Raw genomic sequence first — 20,440 nt, 5'->3', positions numbered from 1 at the left:
CGATTATTTCTCCCACGGGGTTGTTGTGGGAGTCAGATGTGACAGAACAGGTGGCAAAGCACTTTAGAAACTCCGAGGGTGGGCAGCACCTGATCTGTGCTGGCGGAGAGCCCACCCAGACATTCATTGCGTTTTCTTTTCCAATCCTTGGTGTCAGCTTGTCATGCTCTCCCTTTCTCACAAATGCAAAAAGAATTCCCCAGATCCCCCACCTTTCCCCCAAGCATAAAGCCTTCTGCCAGAAATGGAGGGTTGGTACAGACAGGTATATCCACTCTTTGATCTGTTTGTTGAACACCTACTATGTTCGAGGAAGCAAACTTTTATAAGCTAGTTCTTGTGATAAGTGTTTGGTTTCCAGGGGGGAGAAGTTGGTATACAAATTATTACAGCAGAATGGAGATGTTGCTATGTCAGAGTAGGAGGACACATCCTGTGTTCGTGTGTGTGTGAGTGTGCATTTGTGCAATTTTTCAAAACAGAGATATTCATGTTCAGATTTAAGACAAGCTTGTTAAAAACATGAACCTCTTTAATCCAAAATACACTGAAGTGCCTTAAAATGTAGCCATTATGTATAAATGTTTCCCCTCGGAAACTACATTCTAATTTTAAGTTTCCATCCCAAACTGCCAAGAATGCATTTCCTGCCCATGCGTCATCACTGGGGATCCCTCATCTGTGCCTGCTGGACAGGACTATTAAGGAGTGGTCACATGTAAGGGCTGTGGATCACCTGAGTATCAAGGAGCCAGGTATTCAGGATAATTTCTAAATTTTGGAGGCAATCTTCATTTCATAATATCATCTTTTCTTTATTGATTTTATTTTTTATTGATGATTCAGTAGCCATAACCTCAATGGTTTGATTGTTTTATTTGACCAACTTGGTATCAAAATAAATTCATAAGTTGAGAACAAAAATAAAATTCAAAAAGATTTTCTGTTCTGAAAATCTTGTCACTATACTTATATGGTCAAATCTTGCTACTTCTGATAAAGGAAGATGTAGTTATTTTGGGAAAAAGGAATAATAAGAGTCCCTTATCTATTTCTGGGATGCAGATACACACACACTTCGCTGTAGGCTCCAGACTGGGTCCCCTGGGGCCTTTCCAGCATGGTAGCTCTCTGGGTCCCCATGGAAATAGTGTTGGTATATTTTGTGAATGTGTTTCATCTATAGTTTTCTATGTGCATTTAAATATAGAACTGCAAACCCAAAACTCATCACCAATGTATGCCCACCATACAGACAAGTTAAAACGGAATTCTTCGTTTCACTCTCCCCCGCTACTAATAATTTTTGAAAGAAATGAGGCTTGGGTTTTATATTTTCTACCTCAGGATTTAATCATCTCTAGAGTGTTGTAAAAGAGATTGCTTAGTTCCATCAAGTATTTTTTATTAGACTTAGCTGGACTCCTCCTATGTTGGCAAGAAGCACGTGAGGAAGCTGTTCTCGAACTAGGCTAACCACAGGTAGTATCATTGTGTGGCAGTTTATCTCATATCTTTCAGTTCACAGGCAATGCTTTCCATCTCTGTTCCCCTCTTGTTCAATGCAGTGTTCTGTTTCAGAGTTTGCACCTCATTATATCATATCAAAGAGAACCTCCAGTCTTTCCCCCTCTTCCTTTCTGAAACGATGTTCATCTGGTTTTTAGTTTTTCTCAAAAGCACCCTCATTCCTGATGTTAAGTGCAGTCTCTCTCTAAGCCTAGAGCAGGTGATAATAGCACAGTTGTGCTAATTGCCTTCAACCTGAGGTGATGGTTTGGGACTGATACAGGCAGGTGAGTAGATATGACACAGCTTGCTGGGCAGGAGTCCTCTTTTGGGGTACCTGGGTGGCTCAGTCGGTTGAGCATCCGACTCTTGATCTCAGCACAGGTCATGATCTCATGGGTCTTGGGATCAAGCCCCCTTCTCCCCATCACTGGACTCTGCGCTCAACAGGGTGTCTTCTTGGAGATTCTGTCCCTCTGCCACTCCCCTACCCTCACTCTCTCTCTCTCTCTCTGTAAAATAAATAAGTCTTAAAGAAGAAAAAAAAGAGTTCTTTCTTTCACTTGACCTTCAGAACCTTCCTAGGACCTGAAGCGTCTAAAATAAAGATAAAATATAGAATGTAAAATCATAGCCACTATATTTACTTTAGATTTCCATAAATACATGAATAATTAGAAAAAAAGGTATAGTATATTGGGGAACATGCACCACTGGTAAGCATAATAATTTCTTCCACATACATTCCATCAGTATGATGACTCATGAACTATTTGGGTTTAGGTTTAATGTTTGCAGTTAAGTGGTGAGTGTTTTGTCTGTGTTTTTTCATATTTCATTTTAATTTCATACAAATTCAATTTAGCTGGGTAGATTGACTGTCTGACTTGTTTCCTAGAACTCATAACTAAGGTTTATCGTTGAGATTATTGCTTTAAAAATGCCCTTTAAAGCATCTCAACTTGGTGCATGACTGTTTAAAATGAATAATTATAAGAATATTTTAGTATTGCAATTTTTAAGACTTCTCTTATTTACAAGGAAAATGGAACTGATAAATTTGAATGATGAAAATGGATTTAATTAGGTGAATTTAGTTAGGCTTGATGAGGTGGAGCCAAATTTAGGATAAATGGTATTTTTAAACTAATGTCTCATATATTTTTGGATTTGCAGAAGTTTCCCAGAACATGTGGCAGGGTCTTGTAATTCACACACACCTCTCTCTCTCTCTCTTTCTGTCACACTTTTACTCTCCTGCACACACGCGCACGCATGCGCACAGAGGGGCCTGGCAGCTGGAGGGGGTGTTCAACATTCTCTCCTCCTTCTTCAGTTACTAATTCTGCCTATAAATGGTATATCTGGCAAAGTTTGCTCCTGTCTTTCCTGTTCTAGCCCTGTTATTCCAAAACACAAAGGAATATTCTAATGGAAAGTATTCTCATTTGGGGGACAAAAATGGGCACTTAGCCATTCCTCGTGATGCTCTTTGCTTGCGTCCTATAAAGGATGACAAAGTCACCCATTTTCTAATCCAGAACCCAACTTGTTTTCCCAGGTTCCCTCCTACAACCAACACAAACACAGACATTTACCAGCAAAACAGAAGCTGTTGGAAAGATTTTTTGGCTGCTGAAATGGGCTCCTGTCACCAGGACATGGCAGGCTTTTTGCTGTATTGTCTCCCAGACCTGGCCCGGGTACTCCAAAAAGAGCTTTATGTAATCAGTCTTCCCTGACATGTGACGTCCTGTCATTTTCCTCCCCTTCGGCTCTGCTGCCGCCCACAAATCAATAACATTGCCTGGGAAGTTCAAGCTGGTTTTGCAGCCACCCTAAGCTCTGTGTTTCTTAAAGGGTATGTCAGAAAATGTAAAGTTTCCTAATGATATTTCTGGCTGATGACACATGGCAGAGCTGATGGACTATTTATAATCAGTGGCACGATCGCAAGCACATTATTTTTATTTCACTTAGGGGGGAGCCCTGTCACTTGCTACCTCTCTTTGCAGACAAGTTGATGCCATCTCCACCTAAAGGAGCTAAACCGTCTTTGCAGAATGTGTTTGCACTCTCTCCTTTGTGTTAGGAGCTCCCCAGTCCTTTCCAATAGAACCCTCCTTTTTTTTTTTTTTTTTTTTTAATTGTTCTTGGGCTGGGGAGATGATGAGGGCAACCAATGATTTGTAGCAACTGTTTTAAATTCTGGTCATGCCTTCACTATAAATGTCTCTGTCTTTGCTGCTCAGATCCTGCTACATTCCTCCGCGTGTGGGCGTGGCTGGCATGACTGAGGCAGCAGACACAGCTACTGCATTCAGCTCGCCCCAGTTTCACAGGACTCAGCGTAGCATAGCTGCCTTTCGTTGAGCAGCTACTATATTGTAGGCAACGTATTTGGTAGGCATTTTATGCACAAGATCTCATTAACGCTTTTAAACTTGTCTGTGGCAAGTGCTATTATCTCCAGAGAAAACATGTAGGAGAAGAAACGGGACATTAAATGACTTCTCTCCACTGTCCCACAGCTGATAGGAAAAGTCCCATGACTCCAGTTCAAATCTAACAAACCACACCTGCTCTCTTTCCACGACCTTCTCACTTCTTTCTGATTGAGCGGACACTTATGTATGTATGTGGATGGGCAGGGGCACTCACCCATTCCTAACTTGGGCGGCTCCTGTGAGTTCATAGGCTGACCAAAGTGAGAGATGGAAGAACTGGAAACTTTGCCACCTGGGGTAAACCCTGCTGTAAAACGAACCATATACTAGAGGAAAGTTTTGACTCCTTGCTGCAGTGGGAGCTGTTACTGCTATAAAGATACTGAGCTCGCTCTCTCTCTCTCTCTCTTTCTTTCTCTCTCTCTCTCTCTTTTTTTAAATGTTTCCACAGGACAGAGTTTAGGGTATGGATTCGTTAACTATATTGATCCAAAGGATGCAGAGAAAGCCATCAACACTTTAAATGGACTCAGACTCCAGACCAAAACCATAAAGGTAAGAAGTGATTTGCTGGCTCCTGACTGAGCAGCACTGGTTAAATTTCATCCCTTTGATCTAATAAATCCAGGCTATGAGGGAGCTGGAAGTGGTGTTCTTTATTCATGCAAAGGACATTTATCACCCACTGTACTAAGTGGGGGATGCAGATCATTACAAAGAATGAGAAGCGGGCTGAGTAGAGGGAGGAGACAGAGGGCAGATGGGGTGTCAGGGCCCACCAAGAAGGCCTGTGAGCCCAAGTCTGCAAAGATGGCCAGAACTGAGCCATAGGAGGAAGCTGGGGCTTGAAAGCTCTTCCAGACACAGGGAACAGCACATGAGAAGCTGTGAAAATGAATGTAAACATTATGAGTGGGGAACAGCATATAGACTAGCATGGCCTAAGTTTGGATGGGAGGTGGGCAGGGGCCTCATGGGCCAGGCTGAACAGTTCGACTTTACCAAAGGGTGGACCGTTCATCTCCTAACTGAGACTAGAAAAGACAAAATCAGTTATAAATAAACTCTAGTGTAATAAGGATGGGTACTATAAAATTGTTAGGAACATAGTAAAGGAATGACAGAAAAAGTGACATTCGAACCAAAATAATCAGGGCTGTAGATAATATCTCAGGTGGGATTGTTTTGAGTCGAAAAAGAGAAGCAATTACCCAGAGCCTGCTCCTCCAGAGGTTTCTGTGACTGTGTGTCACACTCGGTTCAGACTTCATCTCGTGGGGAGCCTTCAGGAAGTGGCGCTGTTTGCTTTGAGGGCCCCTCCCACAGCCAGTGGTGATCTCCTGGATGGAGACTCCTCCTCCTCAGCCTCCCTTCCCCTTCTTCCTCCACCTCCAGGCAGCATCCTGCTTGGGGGCAGCTGCCAGCCCATTAATGAGTCCCATCCTTCATAGCCTATTAAACCACAGGGAGGTGTCTCCTGGGCGCTCTTATCCTCACGACAGCAGGTCTGACGCAAAGTAGGACAAAAGAGAAACCTCTCCCAGAATGGAGATCTATAGATGGCACCAGCTCTCAGCGCATGAAAACACAAAAGCAGAACCTTTTGGTTCAACACACCTACTTCTCCAACATCGAGACTGACAGAGGAGACGATTGGCATCAGATAATCTTAGCTAGGAGGCAATCAAAGCAAAACCAAAGCCAAAACCAAAACCTTCTTTTTTGGAATATATTACATGATTGTCTGTCCTCCCTTGCTCCTTCCTTCCTTTAAGCAGCTTTACCTCTGCAGTTGAGTTTAATTTTATTTCTAAAGATGATTGCTTTCCTGATATTTACGGTCTGTGGTACACGCAGACCCCAAAATGGGCCTGACTCAGGCTGCCTCTTTCTCATCTTAAACTCAATCCCTTGAGTTATCTAATGGAGAAATAATTAAGAGTTGTTTAATTATGAGGTAATCCTCTGAGAGGCAGGAGGATTAATTTCTTTCAAAGGAAAAACATACCTATTTTTATGCTTTAAGTGAAGATGGGAGGCTCGCATCTCTGTTTGTTGAGGCCACACCGAGTTGAGGCTGTATTTGTGGTTTTGATTGATTTTTCTGTGCTATCCCGTTCAGCGTTAGAATGTCAGACACTTACTCTTCCCTTGATGGACACCCTGACCTTGAACCGAGAAAGTCCTTTTCATTCCTCTGCAGTTTTCTTGAAACCCAAACCTTCCCAAAAGTTTAGGATCAAATCATCAGCCACCCATTCTGCCATATATAAAATCTCCCATGAAACTGTTTGGGCTTCCTGAAAGACTGACTGAACCTGGCTTTTCCGATCTCAGAATGCATCCTGATCCATCGTGCCTTTGGAAGCAGTGCTTTGTCTAGGTGGATCTTACAGACGAGGAACATTGATTATTTTCATTCTGTGAAGAGACAGTCTGCCCCACCCCCTCACCTACCCTGCGCTCACCCTGCATCAAAACACTGCCAACACATTTGCACCCAGCAGTAACGTGGGCTTCCGAGGCACTGTAGGATTCAAAATGCATGATGCCACGGCTGAATCAATAATTTCCATTCTCTACTACGAATGAAAATTTAATGTGCAAACCTAGGGATTTCAGCCCTTTCATTAAAGCAGTTTATTTGCCATACTCAAAATTAAGTTTGAGTGATAGGTTCCTTTATTAACTTTTCTTCCCTTTCCTAAAGGGACACAATGTTTAAGGTAAAAAATCATATTAAAGGGGAGGGGAAAAAAGCAAACCCTTTTCATGTACTGTTAATAGTCTCATCATTTATTAATTTTTTAAAATTGCTTTTCTGCCTTTCAGGCCACTGTTTACTTCTGCTTCAGTTTGCTTTGATAAGTGACATGAGATTTATGTCTTTGCTCTGGCACCCATGAAGGAATAGATTACTTGCCTATCTGGAAAACCTAAGTATCCCCCTGGAAGCATGCTTTACAGAGATCTCCCCAGAACTATTTAGCACATGTTTGCAAGATGAGGTCAAGTGTGTCCCTCCTTCTCGCATTTGTGATGCATTTCTGGACTGCTTTGTGTAAAACACCCTGCTTTAAATATAATGCACAACACAGATGCAGGCACACCAAGAGTTAATTCCTAAGGGTTTGGGGTTTTTTTTGTTTTTTTGTTTGTTTGTTTTTTAATTCCTAAGTTTTGACAATCAGTGATTAACAGCTTGGGATAGATCTGGAAAGCCCTGAGGGAGTGGTAGAGAATGTAGTGAGGTAGAGAGCAATAAAGAGGGCAGCTACTCTTCAGCGACTGCTGATTGTTTAAGCCCGGATTATTGCCAGATCTTCCAATTATTCAATAAAAGCTGAAATCTAGATATTTTTTTCTTGCCATACCTTTCAATTTTTAAAAGCTGGAAACCAACTTAAAAATTTTAAAGCATAGGTGGTCGGGGCAAACAAAATTTGGTAGTTGACCCGTGGACAAACAGTTTGTAGCCTCTGGAGTCCACTTTGAAAACACAAACACTGTTTTGCCTATTGGAAGTGGGTGGCTCGTTACTGGGTTGCTAGGGGAAGGTGCCCACAAATGATGGTTCCCTGTTAACAAATTTTCATTGCTCCTTTAGTAAGAGGGATGGAATGTGACTGTGTGCCAATGCCAAGGGCACGTGGAGGGCAAGACCAGGCCTCTGTCCTCAAGGAGAATACAATCTTGGCACAGACACAGCATCAAAACAGAGAAAGAGTGTGACTTGTTCATTAAGCCCCAACAAGTAGTATGGATGACCAGATAATGTGCCTATCTGGAAGAAAAAAGTACATTCTTCAGAAGCGTGTGTTACAGTGATCTCCTAGGAACATCTAGTACATGTTTGCAGACATGTGACTACAGAGGGATTATTCTCTGGTTTATAACTTGTTTCGTGGGGAAGAGCGGCCAGGCTGAAAGATGAAATGATTTGTCCAAAGGCAAACAAGTGACCAGCAACTGAGCTGAGTTAGCATCTGAAGGTCCTATGAAGCGTTCTGCCCCAAGAAGGAAATAATAATGATTACTTATTATATTATACTAACAATGAATAATAGTAATGCTACCTTATATTGAATATTTACTCTGTGTCCAACAGTATTCTAGCCCGTTTACATGCTTGATAGGATTTAATCCTTGAAACATCTCTTGGAGTGGATGCTTTACATGCATTAACTCTACTTCTTAAGATAGCCCTATAAGAAGGTTCTATTCACTCCTTCATACAGTTGAGGAAAGGAAGGCCCAGAGAGGTTAGGAGACTTACCCAAGATCACACAGTTGGCAAGTGAGATTTGGAGTCAGCAAGTATTCTTCAGAAATAACTCTGGCAACGGGCCGTAAGTGTTGGAAGGTCACACTGTTTGTTCAGCAGCACATGTGTTCTGTAAGATTGTCTGGGTGTGTATTGGCTCTGCCCACACATAGGATATACTCCCTGGCATGGGAAGGAGATATAAAAAGCAAACAAATTGTGTGGTCCCTCCAGGTTCTTCAGTAAACAGACCTGTGGTTAGGGCCATAGGGGATAGACCTGACTTCAGGTCGTTTCTTCTTGAGCCCCAGATTTCCAGACTCTGTGCCAGGTCCTGGGATTTGGATGACCCAGGGGTGGCAGTGCCCTGGGGATTCTCCTATCCATGTGTGTCAGAGAGGCATGGGGCATGGACCATGGGCTTACATGTCTAGTCGCGAGACCAGCCTGGAGCTCCACTTGGGAAATTGGGTCTTTTCTCAGGATTTCAACTCTGGACCCAGTGGAGATGATTTGCCCTGTTTAGAGCTCTGAGAGTGCTAATTGTTCAGCTTCTTTCCTCACTTCACTCTAATAGAGATCACTTTAGACTCTGGGAACCGTTGGGTGAAATGGCTGTGGGTTCTGGGAAATGATTCTCGGCTCTCCTTAACCGCACACCAGATGTCCCAGTCCTGGGCTCTCTCCTCTCTCCATGCATTCTAAAACAGCAGCTTCTGAATTCACACTGTAATTTCAGCCTCTTGATGGGAAGCATTCCATTGAATCCAGCGGTAGTGGTCCAGCTCTTTGCTGTATTAATTAGTAACAAAAAATTAGATGGTCTGTAATACCTTCAAAAGGGATATCTTTACAAAAAGTTTGGGTTGATATTCAAGTTACACTGAGTAAAAAGTGATCTGAAGCGGATATGAGGGTTTGGAATCACTCCCAATAAACCTTTCAGAGTAATGGGATTCCAGTTTGGATTTTAACTTAAGTTCAAGGAGCAGGAATAAAGAAGTGTTCACTGCTCTGCCTCCATGGGGGCTCCTGTCTTGTGGGGGTAACAGACATGCAATGGACCAACTCTAATGCAATGGGATAGGGCAGTCTTAGAGATGCAGGGGCTCCCACTGGTTTGGGGTGGAGGGGTGGGAAGAAGGAAGCTGTGTGGGGTTTGAGCAGGAGAAGGACCTGGACAAAGTAAAGTTCCAAGAAGGCTCATCTGGCAGTGGTGTGTCACTTGGGGTGTTTGACAGATGAAACCAGCGGTTTGCAGGCTGAAGGTGTTTGTTGTCATCCTTAGACACTGGTTTTCATGAGATTTTTAGGAACTTTTTTACTCATTTTAAAAGCAAGGCATGCTTATTTATAAATAATTTGGAGAATGCATTATCATATAATGAAGGCAGTATCAGCCATTCCCAACTCAATCCTGTAAACAATGTTTTTATCTATGTCCTTCCTTTTGTCATTGCATTACAGGTTTACAAATGATTTTGTGTCATGTCTTTTTCTAATAATTGCATTAAGCTATTCTTCAATTTATAAAAATGTGACTTTAAAGAAAGCATTCCCAGAGCACAACTCTTGTGCAGACTGGGGGTGTGGGTGAGTTCAGGACTGGAGCAGGGATGAGGGGACAAAAGGCTGCCTCTGCCATGCAGCGTGAACCCAGGAGGGTTGGCAGGCAGTCAGGAGAGGCGCCGTCAGAGTAGGAAGGGGGCTTGATCACAAGGCCACAGCCCAGCTCCAGAGGGAGCAGGACTGGAGAAGGGGAAGGTGTGAGTGAGGGCTTTTTCGGAAGGAAAAAACTTCCTTCTCTGGGAAGGAGAACAAACTGAGTTCCTGTATTCTGGCATCTCTGTGCCATAATGCCTCTTAGCCATTTCTCCATCCTCGCTTTATTCTTCTAATAAGTGCTTCCGGTGCCTCCAGGGGATCTCTCCACACTGGAGTTTTGCAGGGTCCAGTCTGCCCCTCCCACCTCTTCGTCTTGCCAAGGGTCATCAGGGCACTGCCCCTCCCTCACCCTGCCATCCACCTGCCTTGCTAAAGGCCTTTGTTCCGCTGAAGCATCTTTTCTTTGCACTCGGCATAAGCAATTATTTCTCCTATCACTGCTCTTAATGCTTCCCGGAGAGTTAGCAGATCATTTTTTGCTGACGGGTAACACCCCACCCAGAAATGATAGACTGCCTCCCTCAGTCTTATTAATAATAAAAAGGCACTTTTCTCTCCTCCCCCATGACAGCTATAGTCAGAACAGTGTGGGAGCACTGCCCTGCCAAGGTCAGCAGGGGAGACTGGATCACTGAATCCCCAAGGAGCCAAGAGAGGGCACACATCCACCGCAGTGGAAACTGGACACCCGTTTACCCCCCATTGTACCGGGCTGCTCATTCTCTCCTGTGAGAGCTTGTTTGCCTGCTCTGCTTCTCAGCGCTCTGCTAACTTCATCTGGGTGAATAATTTCAGATACCGGTGTAGGAGCTTGAAGGATTGACCTAGCGCATCCCTGTTCTCTCTGCCCAGTGAGGTTGTTATAATTCCAGTATCTTAAAGGTCGTCCACTGTGTCCTGGGTCTGGATTACAAAAGCAAATCAGGTGTGGGTTGAGAGGACACGTAGGTTTTCAGAAGTGTGTGGAATGGGGCTTGGGGGCTTGAGTTGTCTACAAGTGTGAAAGAAACCATCAGGGGGGTGTGAACTGCCTTAGAAAAGCCAGCTCACCTTGGCTGTGTTAGGAGAATTGTGGATTCCAGATTCCAGGAATCCACTCTGGTCAACTGTCCTTCGTGTCTGTGCCCCATTCTCAGCTTTACGTTTTAAAGAGACACTCTAAGGGTTGTGCAGAGGCAAACGGGGAAGATGGCAAAGATGATGCTGCACTCCCAGGTTCATCCACCGTGGTTGCTTCTCTGTTCCTACGGGAAAAGAAGTCTGCAGGGACTCTGAAGTGCAATCCTGTATTTCAAGAATCCGGAAAGAGAGCCCGTGCAGCTCTCAGGATAGAACATTTGCCTTGGGTGGTAGTGAGTCTCTGATTGTCAGAGACATTCGGATGGAGTAATTGGGGATGATGTAGGAGAGATTCCTATACCACACGGGGCTCTGACCCTTGAGCTCTGAGATTCTGTATTTTTGTGTGATTTCTGGGCTTCAGACTCTTCTGTCCAGTAAAGCAGCCACCAGCTACATATGACTTTTTAAATTTGAATTTAAATTAATTGAAATTAAGTAAAATGAAAAGTTCTGTTCCTCAGTCATGCTGGGTATATTGGAAGTGTTTCAGTAGCCACGTGTAGCTAGTGGCCACCATCAAACACCTCAGATCTAGAACATTTTCGTGATCCCAGAAAGTTCTACTGCACAGCGCTGGCCTGAAACATCAGTGGCTGTGGGGAATAAAGAATCTCTTCTCCGTGACTATCATGAAGCCCCAGGGCAAATCAGCTGGCCTGTCAAAGATCATAGAGCCAATCCCACTTCCCTTCCCCTTTGTTGTCCATTTGAAAGAGCACTGAGTTACGATGAAGAATCAGTCAAGTCCTAGCTCTGTCAAAAACCACCAGGATGACCTTGGGTGACTTACTTTTACTTCTCTGGATGCATTTCCTCATCTGCAAAATGGTGTCTTCCAGCTCTAACAATCTAACTAATAAAATATTATAGCGTGATCTTGTCAGCTTGGTAACTTTCCAGGGAAAGTAGCCATTTGTGCCAAGCACACAGCTTTTATTTCACTGTCCACATTAGCCTGACATAGTGGAAAGATCCCAGATCTTGGAGTAATATCCAGCTTTGTCTTAGTTCGGCTATGTGACCTTGGACAAGTACTTCATCTCACTGAGCCAGAGTATGTCATCTAGAAAATGGAACAAATAATGTCTCACTTCGGGTCCTCATAGTTTAAAGTTTATAGTCGGTTGCCCAAGTAATGCTCCCCAGAATGAAGGCAAAAGTGAATAGGGTTATCCCTGGGTGAAAGTTACATGAGAGGGGAAGTCTGTTTCCTATCTGCATGTTTCAGAGATGTACATGCTTCAAAGATGCTTTTTAAAAATGTAAGGAAAGAGCTTTGAGTCTTGTTAAGCCTCAGGCACCATATATAGAGGCTTGTATAGTGGGAAGTATAATGCACCTCCCAGGTGGCTTCAGTCACCTTATCAGTCTAACAGAGAGCAAGAGTCAGGAGGTGCAGTTTAGTGAGAAGACTGAGTGTCTTCATCTCTGAGACCAGCTCTTCCACCAATCAGCCCATGAAACCTTTAACACATCTCTACTTTCTGGGGGCCACTAGACAGACGGCGAGATCCTTCTACTAAGTAAGACCGCTTGGTAATTTGATGGACTTCATTAAAGCTGTAGGCATATGAACAGATCACTACACCATTTTTTTAAAAGAAGTGTTTTTCCAGCCTACTGTATGCCAGATACCCTCCTAATACTCTTGGATACTCTTAAACTCCATGATGGAGGTATTGTGATAGCTGCGGCCATGGAAATGTATACCATCTATAGAGTTCAAGGAGACAGCAGTCCTCTTGGAGGAGGCGGTATTCAGACAGGGTCTGTATGGATGGGCAGGGGTTCGCTTTGATATGATGGTGAGCAAATAGCAAAAACAAAGACAGAAGTAGAGACGTGAAGTGCATATTCATAAGACTGACCTTTTTAATTTGAACTGTGGTGCAGAGTGCACGGAGCATTAGCAGGTGGTGAGAAGTCCAGATCTCGGAGGGCCTTGAATGCTCAAATGAAGCATTCGATCATTATCACAAGGTGCTAGAGAACCACTGAAGGTTTTGAGCAGGAAGAAGTGGTACCATCGGGGCTCATTAGAAATATTACCGTCGGGTCTTGCCCCTGGTAAAAGAATATCATGTATCAGGTGACAGGTGGAGGAAAGTATGAGGAATGGGGCCACATAAGCAGACACCTGTTCTGCCTGTGGGCAGGGCAGCAGCCATAGGCACAGGGGTAAGCTGATCCTCACAATCAAAGCTGTCGTTTCTAGGAAGCAGCTGGCTTCTTTCTTCTCTCCCTGCTCCTGGAGGTGGGATCAGAGGTACCTGCAAGGGTTTGCTCCTCGAAGGCCCTGGCAGCGCCAGAGTCTGTTCTCTGCTGCCATTCTCCTGGGCTCTTTGGAATGACTATCCCCCCTGGGATTCATATGCTCTGGGGAGTTTGTGCTCAGTCGGAGAGGAAGGTGTTACAACACATTGGGGAAAATCTGCAGCCTGATCTTCTGAAATGATCGGTCTCTGTGTCTGTCTCCTCTTCTAGACTCATAGTTCTACATGTCAAGGACTGTTGTATTCATCTCTATACTCCCAGAATCTCATGTAAGACCATAGCAGTTACAGCAAAGCTTCTACTTATTGAGCACTATCTGTGTGCCAGGCATAATGCCTAGAAACCTTTTTTTTTTTTTTTAAGATTTGTTTATTTATTTGAGAGACAGAGACAGAGAGAGGGGGTTGAGGGGCAGAGATGGGGGGAGAGAGAGAATCTCAAGCAGACTCCCTGCTGAGCACAGAGCCTGGACACAGGGCTTGATATCATGACCCTGAAATTAAGTATCAAGTGCTTAACTGACTGAGCCACCCAGGCTCCCCATAGTGCCTAGAAATTTTATATGCTTTAGCTTGTTTATTTTGTGTTTTTATAATTTTCTTATTATGTTAGTCACCATACAATACATCATTAGTTTTGATGTAGTGGTCCATGATTCATTGCTTGCGTATAACATATTTGCATTAACTTGTTTAATGCTCCAAGTGCTCTGTTAGAAATCTTCTAAACTATGTTACTCAGGTGATACATCTCGGAAAAGTTAAGTTACTTTCCCCAAGATTACACCGCTAGTAAGCAGTCAGGATTTAAATTCCTATCTTTCTAGCCCCACAGCCCTCGCTCTTGACCTTTGTCTCTTTTCAGAATTCCAGAATAGATGCTCAGTGTCAGTTAAAGTAACATAACCAAGAACTTCCTTGGAGTGGCCTGTCTCAAAATACAGTTGCCTGATGCTCTAACTAGCACCTATCAGTGAGAGAAACCCACGGGATAAAGGGTGATTCAGACAGAAGGGTGCCCCTAGTGTGTGCAGCTAGAATAGAAATTGGAGAAGGATGGAAGCTGTAGAAGAGACACATTTGAATTCAGTAGACGGATGAGCTTACCCATAATCAGGGATGGCCAGTGATGGGGCAGGACACCTCATGAAGCAGTAAGCTTCCTGTGTAACATAGAAGGCAGGTGGCCAGCTGCCTAGGATCTCACCTAGAAATTTTGAGGCCACTTTTGGCACCGAGTTTCTGTAAAGTGGATTTCAAGGAGAGTGCTTTCTGCTGGGATCACCAATGGCACCTGTCACCTATATTTCTGCTTACCATGAGCCACGGTTGTAGAGATTAGCAGTTTTGTGAATAGAATGCCTAGCCCATGAAAACATCCAGTCAATGAGATCCTTCTTATAATTCGAAGGGGTCTAACAAGTGATGGCCTTGTCTTCTACATCCTAGCTATAAACCAGTTGAGAGGTAAGACAAAAAAGAAGAGCATATTAAATCCTAAGGTCACCTTTATTACGGATTAAACCCAAGATGGATTTCCTGAACACAATGGGCTTCCTGACACAGAACCCCACACTTTGTCAGATTGACAGCCCCTGTCACAGGTGCTATGGACACCACAGTCCTCCCCATATGGGAGCAGAACCTACTCACATAGTACAGAGCCTGAAACAGAAAGTGGCTGCCAGAAGGGAGGAGGCAGGCAGCAGCTGAGGCTCCTGTGCCCATCGCCCTTACCAAAGCCTGGCCAAATGTCTTCCCCTAGAGAGGAGGTGGTGACGGGGCACAGAGAGGCCTAGGGTACTGCTCCAAGGGCTCCCTGCACGTGGAAGCTAACACTGGGAGCTGGAGTGTTCCTTGCCAGGAACAGCCCTCTGTACTGTACTCATTTAATTGCTCCCTTCCTCACTGGACCATGGTTGAAGCAGAAGTACCCAGCAGGGGACCTGCCCCCAGGAAGTGTCCTGGAAGGGGAGGAATGAATGAACTCTTGTCTTCTAGTGCCAGTATTTGACTAATGAAACACCTTCCCAAGCAAAGAAGGATGCCTTTTCTTATCTTACCAGCCTCCCAGCACCCAAAACCAAGCCTTTACCGTGCTTTCCAAGCCCTTTCCCTTTTCTGTACCGTGGCAGGTAAGACAGGAGGTAAAGGGTTGCCAGAGGACTTGGGAAACGCTTTTCCCTAGGCTGTGCTGTTCCTCCCACCCTGCCCAGGCCGACCCCTGGCTGTGAGCTGGGGTGTGGGGGAGGGGCATCCCCAGCCCTGTTTCTGCTGCCCCGTTAGTGACGAATGCCAATGCCACCTTGGTGAGAATCACCGACAGCAGCCTTATGAAGTCACTTTGGAAAATGGAAAGTACTTCGTGGAAACTGGGAAGTACAGTGGAATCTGTAGGAATGTGCTCGAAGAAATTCATGACAGTGAAGTAGTAAAGGATGACCCAAACTCCACCAGGCTGATGGAAGAGGACAGTGGTGCCTCTATAGCTGCTCACTGGTGGTATCCCAGATGTTTGCTTGTGTGGTAAAATTGTAAGGTGTGTCCCAATGGGGGCTAGAGTCCCACACTGCCCCATGAAAGCCCATAGTACATACCACATAATAATATGTACTAAATAGCTGCTAAATTCTAGGAATGCACTATACACATTAAATCTATCATCTCAATTCTTTACAATAACTCACCGAAAGAAAATCATCCCCCTTTATACGAGTAAAGAAACTGAGATTTATTAAGATCAAATTACTTGCCCAAGGTCACAGCTAATGAGTGCCAGAGCCAGCCCACAGTCAGGGCTCATAAACTCCACACTGTACTGTCACTCTTGCAGAGAGTCGAGGTTAGGGTAAGCCTGCGGAGATGGAGAGTTTGAAGAGACTACATATTTTTTTTAATATATATAATATATATTTTTTAAGATTTATTTATTGGACAGAGTTCACAAGTAGGCAGAGAGGCAGGCAGAGGGTGGGGGGGGGGGGGGAGCAGGCTCCCTGCCAAGCAGAGAGCCCAATGCGGTGCTCTATCCCAGGACCCTGAGATCATGACCTGAGCTGAAGGCAGAGGCTTAACCCACTGAGCCACCCAGGCACCCTGAGACTACCTATCTTTTATCAAGATCATTTGTAAAGTCACCTGCCTCTGGACCATACTTACCTAGAGAGAGAGGAGTAGCTTCCCCACTCCCAGCTCTTTCTGAGCTCCAGAGCAAGATCAGTGCCGGCCTAGAAATGCCAGTCTTGTCTTCAGAAATCCTGGATCAATGAATTGAGCAGGATCCTGATGGTCTGAGGCCTGGGATTCTCTAGGGCTCTGCCTTCAGCATTGGAAGCCCTGGGCTCCAGGCCACTAGTTTAGTGGAGTGAACAAACCAGCAAAGCCTGGCTGGCTGGCTGCCGGTGCTAGCAGTGCACCATTTTTGAGAAATGTTTCAGCACAATGACATGCGTGACACCTGTAGTCACTTGGAATTTCATAAATGAATGAGGACACTTGAGGTGTGCAAATACCAGGATGAGCATTTGGATAATAAATGTAGAAAGATCCCTTTTCTGTCATTTTTGCCCACACCCACTTCTACAGATTTCCTGGACAGGGCAGGGGACTAAGTGACTTAAGACTCCAAGTCAAGGAGAAAAAGTAAGCGGGAGTTAGGTTTGGTGAATGTTCAAAGTGCTGCTGTTCACCTTTGGGACTTGTTATTGCTCTGTGACTGTGATCTGTGGCAGTAATTCTCCCTGGATGAGGTTTGGGGAAATGGTTTTGTTCTGTCATTGACTCTCCAGTGCCAGCTCCTTTTCCTAGCAGGTCTGTCTCCAGCCCGCCCCCTCTCCCAGCTCTGGCTGCCCAGATCATTGGCTGTCAAGGTCATTACTCTCCATTGCGCATTTATTGGGTGTCAAAGAGGCACTGCACTAAGCTCTTGACCTTCATCATCTTATTTGTCCTTGGAGAGCTATCACTAGGCCACCATTACCTGACCCCAACCTACACCTGTCTCACCACCAATCTCATCTCAGCTCTGTCTTCTTCCTGGCCCTTTTAACCCTTAATTAAAAGGGATATTAGTCTCCCCTTCTCAGTGTTCCAGTCCCAGTGATATAGCCCTGAAAGAGAACACATCTTGGGGCATTGTGATAATTGGCCCATAAGAGTATTTCTTGTATTTGACTCATGTTTATTTGGTGCCTCCTGTGTGTTGTCTCTTGTCCCCATTGGACTTGGAAATCCTTTAGGGCAAGAGACCACTCTTTTTTCTTGCTTATTATGCATCCCCAGCACACAGCACTGCGCCTGGTTGATAGTAGATCCTCGGGAAATGTTTGCTTAGAGAAGGCCTCTGGGTGATGTCTAGTCATAGAACAGTCTTCTCTCAGTCCTTCCAATCTCAGACACTGGGGAATAGGAAAACTGTCCCTTAGCTCTTAGTTTAATAGGGAAACCCAGCTATGATTCTGGATGCATGAGTCTATGATTCTATGATTAACTCTTGTTGATCCCCCTAAGTGGAGGAATCCAAGTTGCAGTTAGCCCCAAAGAGTCATTAAGGCCCACATCATTCATTATCTTCTGTGGGTGTGTTCATTTATTCTTTCCGTAGGTGTTGAACATCCTGCAGGTATCAGGCTCTGTGCTCGGAGCTAGAGCCACAAAAATGAACAAGACACACACATACACACACACACACACACACCATGACCACAAGGAGATCAGCAAATTAGATGATCAGGAGACTAGATAGAAAGATGGTGACTCAAGGTCCAAACAGGTTAAGCAAGTACCATGGGTGCAGTTCACTGAGAGCCCTACTAGGGGAGTTTTTAGGAGGAGGTAGGATCAGGGAAAGCTGCCTAGAGAAGATGGATTGGAGCTGGGCCTTAAAGGAGAATAGGATCAGGGCCTGAGAAAGTAAGTGGAAAAATTTTCCCCCCAAGCAAGGACATAGAAGTAGGAGGGTATGTTTTAGGGCAGCGCAAATGTCATTCAGATAATTAATTTGTCTAATAATTGGCACTGGTGATATAGGGGTAACTCTCATTACCATGAACATATCACTACAACGTTCTTATTTCCTTCCCCCTACTGCTCCCTTCTCATGCCTGAAAAACAGTTCTGCTGGGTTATAACCTGAAAGACTTTGTTCCTGAAAGGATGGGGTAGGAGAGCCTTGTGTGGAGTGGTGCTCTGTCCACGCAGTCACATGAAACTCAGCCCCCACTCCCCAGCTACCAGCCACGTAAAGGTCCCTTTGCATGTCAGCCCTGTGCTGGGAAGGAGCTTACAGAGGCCACCCCTGAGTTCCTGGAAGAGGTAGATACTGCAGATAGGCCGACTCACTCCATCAGCAGGAGGGGACCAATGAGCCAGATTTGTCATTCACATCATTTTATCTGTTGAGTCAACATCTATTTTTCAGCGTGGAATCCATAAAGGGACTCGGCATCTCTGTCCTTGAGAGGGAAAGAGTGCCAAGGGTGAGGTGTCTGCTCAGCATTCAGTCCCCTTTGCTAGATCCACCACCAGACCCATTCTCAGATGCAAGGTCAGCTTCACTGCTCAAGGTTTAGTTCTTAATGCCAAGGGTCTAGTTTAACACGTACGCTTTCTTATGTACACACGTTTGTGTGTGTGTGCAGAACACATGCACACACCCCTGTAGTCATAGCAGGACTTGTAAATTGGTTATATGGATTAAATAAAACTCCCAACTGAAAAATGCTAAGCCATATAGGTCCCTTCCTGTCCAACATTGTCAGATGTGCTCTGAAATGACTGTTTTCATCATCTATTCTGAGCCATAACTGCCCCAGAAATAGCTTTAGCAGGAAAGTGCTTTTGTTAGACTAGCTGTAAATTATATTTCAAATGTCTGATGTTGTTTTCTTAAAAAAATAAATAAATAAGTAAATGAAAGTCTAAAATTAATGACTGCTGGGGTTTGCTTTGCTTATGTGTACTGCTACAGATTTGGCTTCTTGCAGATGGAATTTCAGATCTGTTTACACTTCTGTGTTAGCTTTTTGGGGGAAAAAAAGCAGTTGAGAGATCTGGGAGGACAAATTTACAAAGTCGAACTTATTATAACCATTCGTGAGGCTCGCTTCTTTCTCCCCCTGCCCTCTCCTGCTCTCCTTTCCCCCCCCGCCCCCATTTTGTTGATTGTGGTTTTATCTGCTCCTGCTCCAAGTTAGACGGCAACTGGTTCTTGCAGATGTTATGACAAGGTCACAGATCCAGTTTCACAAGCAGATGTTCATGAAGCCCCGTTTCACCAGCACTTTGTCATTCAGCGAGAGCAGACCTTGTGGGAGCAGATTGGAACAACACAAAGGAGGGGACATAAAAAAATCTTGCAGAGAACCTGATCACTTTAATGTGTTGAAAACGAAGGGCTGGGGGGTGGGGGGGACGGTGGCAAGGAGAGAAATCTGCAGAGCAGAATTTCTTGGAGGTTTTTTTTTTTTTGGTTTATTCAAAGATTATTATGTGTTGGATACAGTAAATCATCTATACACCCACATCCAGGAGGTAAATCTTCAGAACTCCATGCGTGGGTAGTTCTGCATTTAACAGCTGCCATACAGTAGCTATTTTGTTCTGCACTTAGAGACCCTTATCCGTGCATTTGTTTTAAGTTATAGTCAACTCTCCTTTTGTTCCTCTATTGCTGTTCTCCTGATTCTCACTACTAGTACAAGAGGAGCTAAGACTCTGAACTACTGAGTTATTTAAACTGACACCATGAGTTAGAATGATAGACGAGGGACTGCCATCTCAGTTGTTGACTCAGCCTCTACTTGGAGGGTGTTGCTATAATGGATTTAGCTCCTCTTGCCTTTTCCTAGGTCTCATATGCCCGTCCAAGCTCTGCCTCAATCAGGGATGCTAACCTCTACGTTAGCGGCCTTCCCAAAACCATGACCCAGAAGGAACTGGAGCAGCTTTTCTCGCAGTATGGCCGTATCATCACCTCTCGAATCCTGGTTGATCAAGTCACAGGTTAAGTGTTTCTTTGTCATTTCTTTCCTTGTGTCTCAATGCCACAGCCAGTGCCCTGTGACCCATAGGAGCAGAGAGATAATGGTTGCTTAGGGTAAAAGATATGGGTCATGCATAGACAGGGTTTTGACTTAGGAGAAAGACTCTGATCAATCAAA

General features: G+C 44.5%; 1 protein-coding gene across 7 annotated transcripts in view; it reads left to right on the top strand.

Moving 5' to 3' along the window:
- Positions 1 to 20,440, top strand: part of ELAVL4 (ELAV like RNA binding protein 4) — a 149,904-nt gene that overhangs the window by 120,468 nt on the left and 8,996 nt on the right. For all 7 annotated transcript variants that reach the window (XM_032302769.1, XM_032302766.1, XM_032302771.1 and 4 more), the window contains 2 exons: positions 4,408 to 4,511; positions 20,129 to 20,282. In XM_032302769.1, coding sequence (XP_032158660.1) covers positions 4,408 to 4,511; positions 20,129 to 20,282 — 258 coding nt within the window. The remainder of the gene's footprint in view (positions 1 to 4,407; positions 4,512 to 20,128; positions 20,283 to 20,440) is intronic.

Source organism: Mustela erminea, chromosome 10, assembly GCF_009829155.1.
Source record: "Mustela erminea isolate mMusErm1 chromosome 10, mMusErm1.Pri, whole genome shotgun sequence".
Lineage (NCBI taxonomy): Eukaryota > Metazoa > Chordata > Mammalia > Carnivora > Mustelidae > Mustela > Mustela erminea.
The sequence above is the reverse complement of the archived record's forward strand: the minus strand, read 5'-3'. Positions and strand labels throughout refer to the sequence as shown.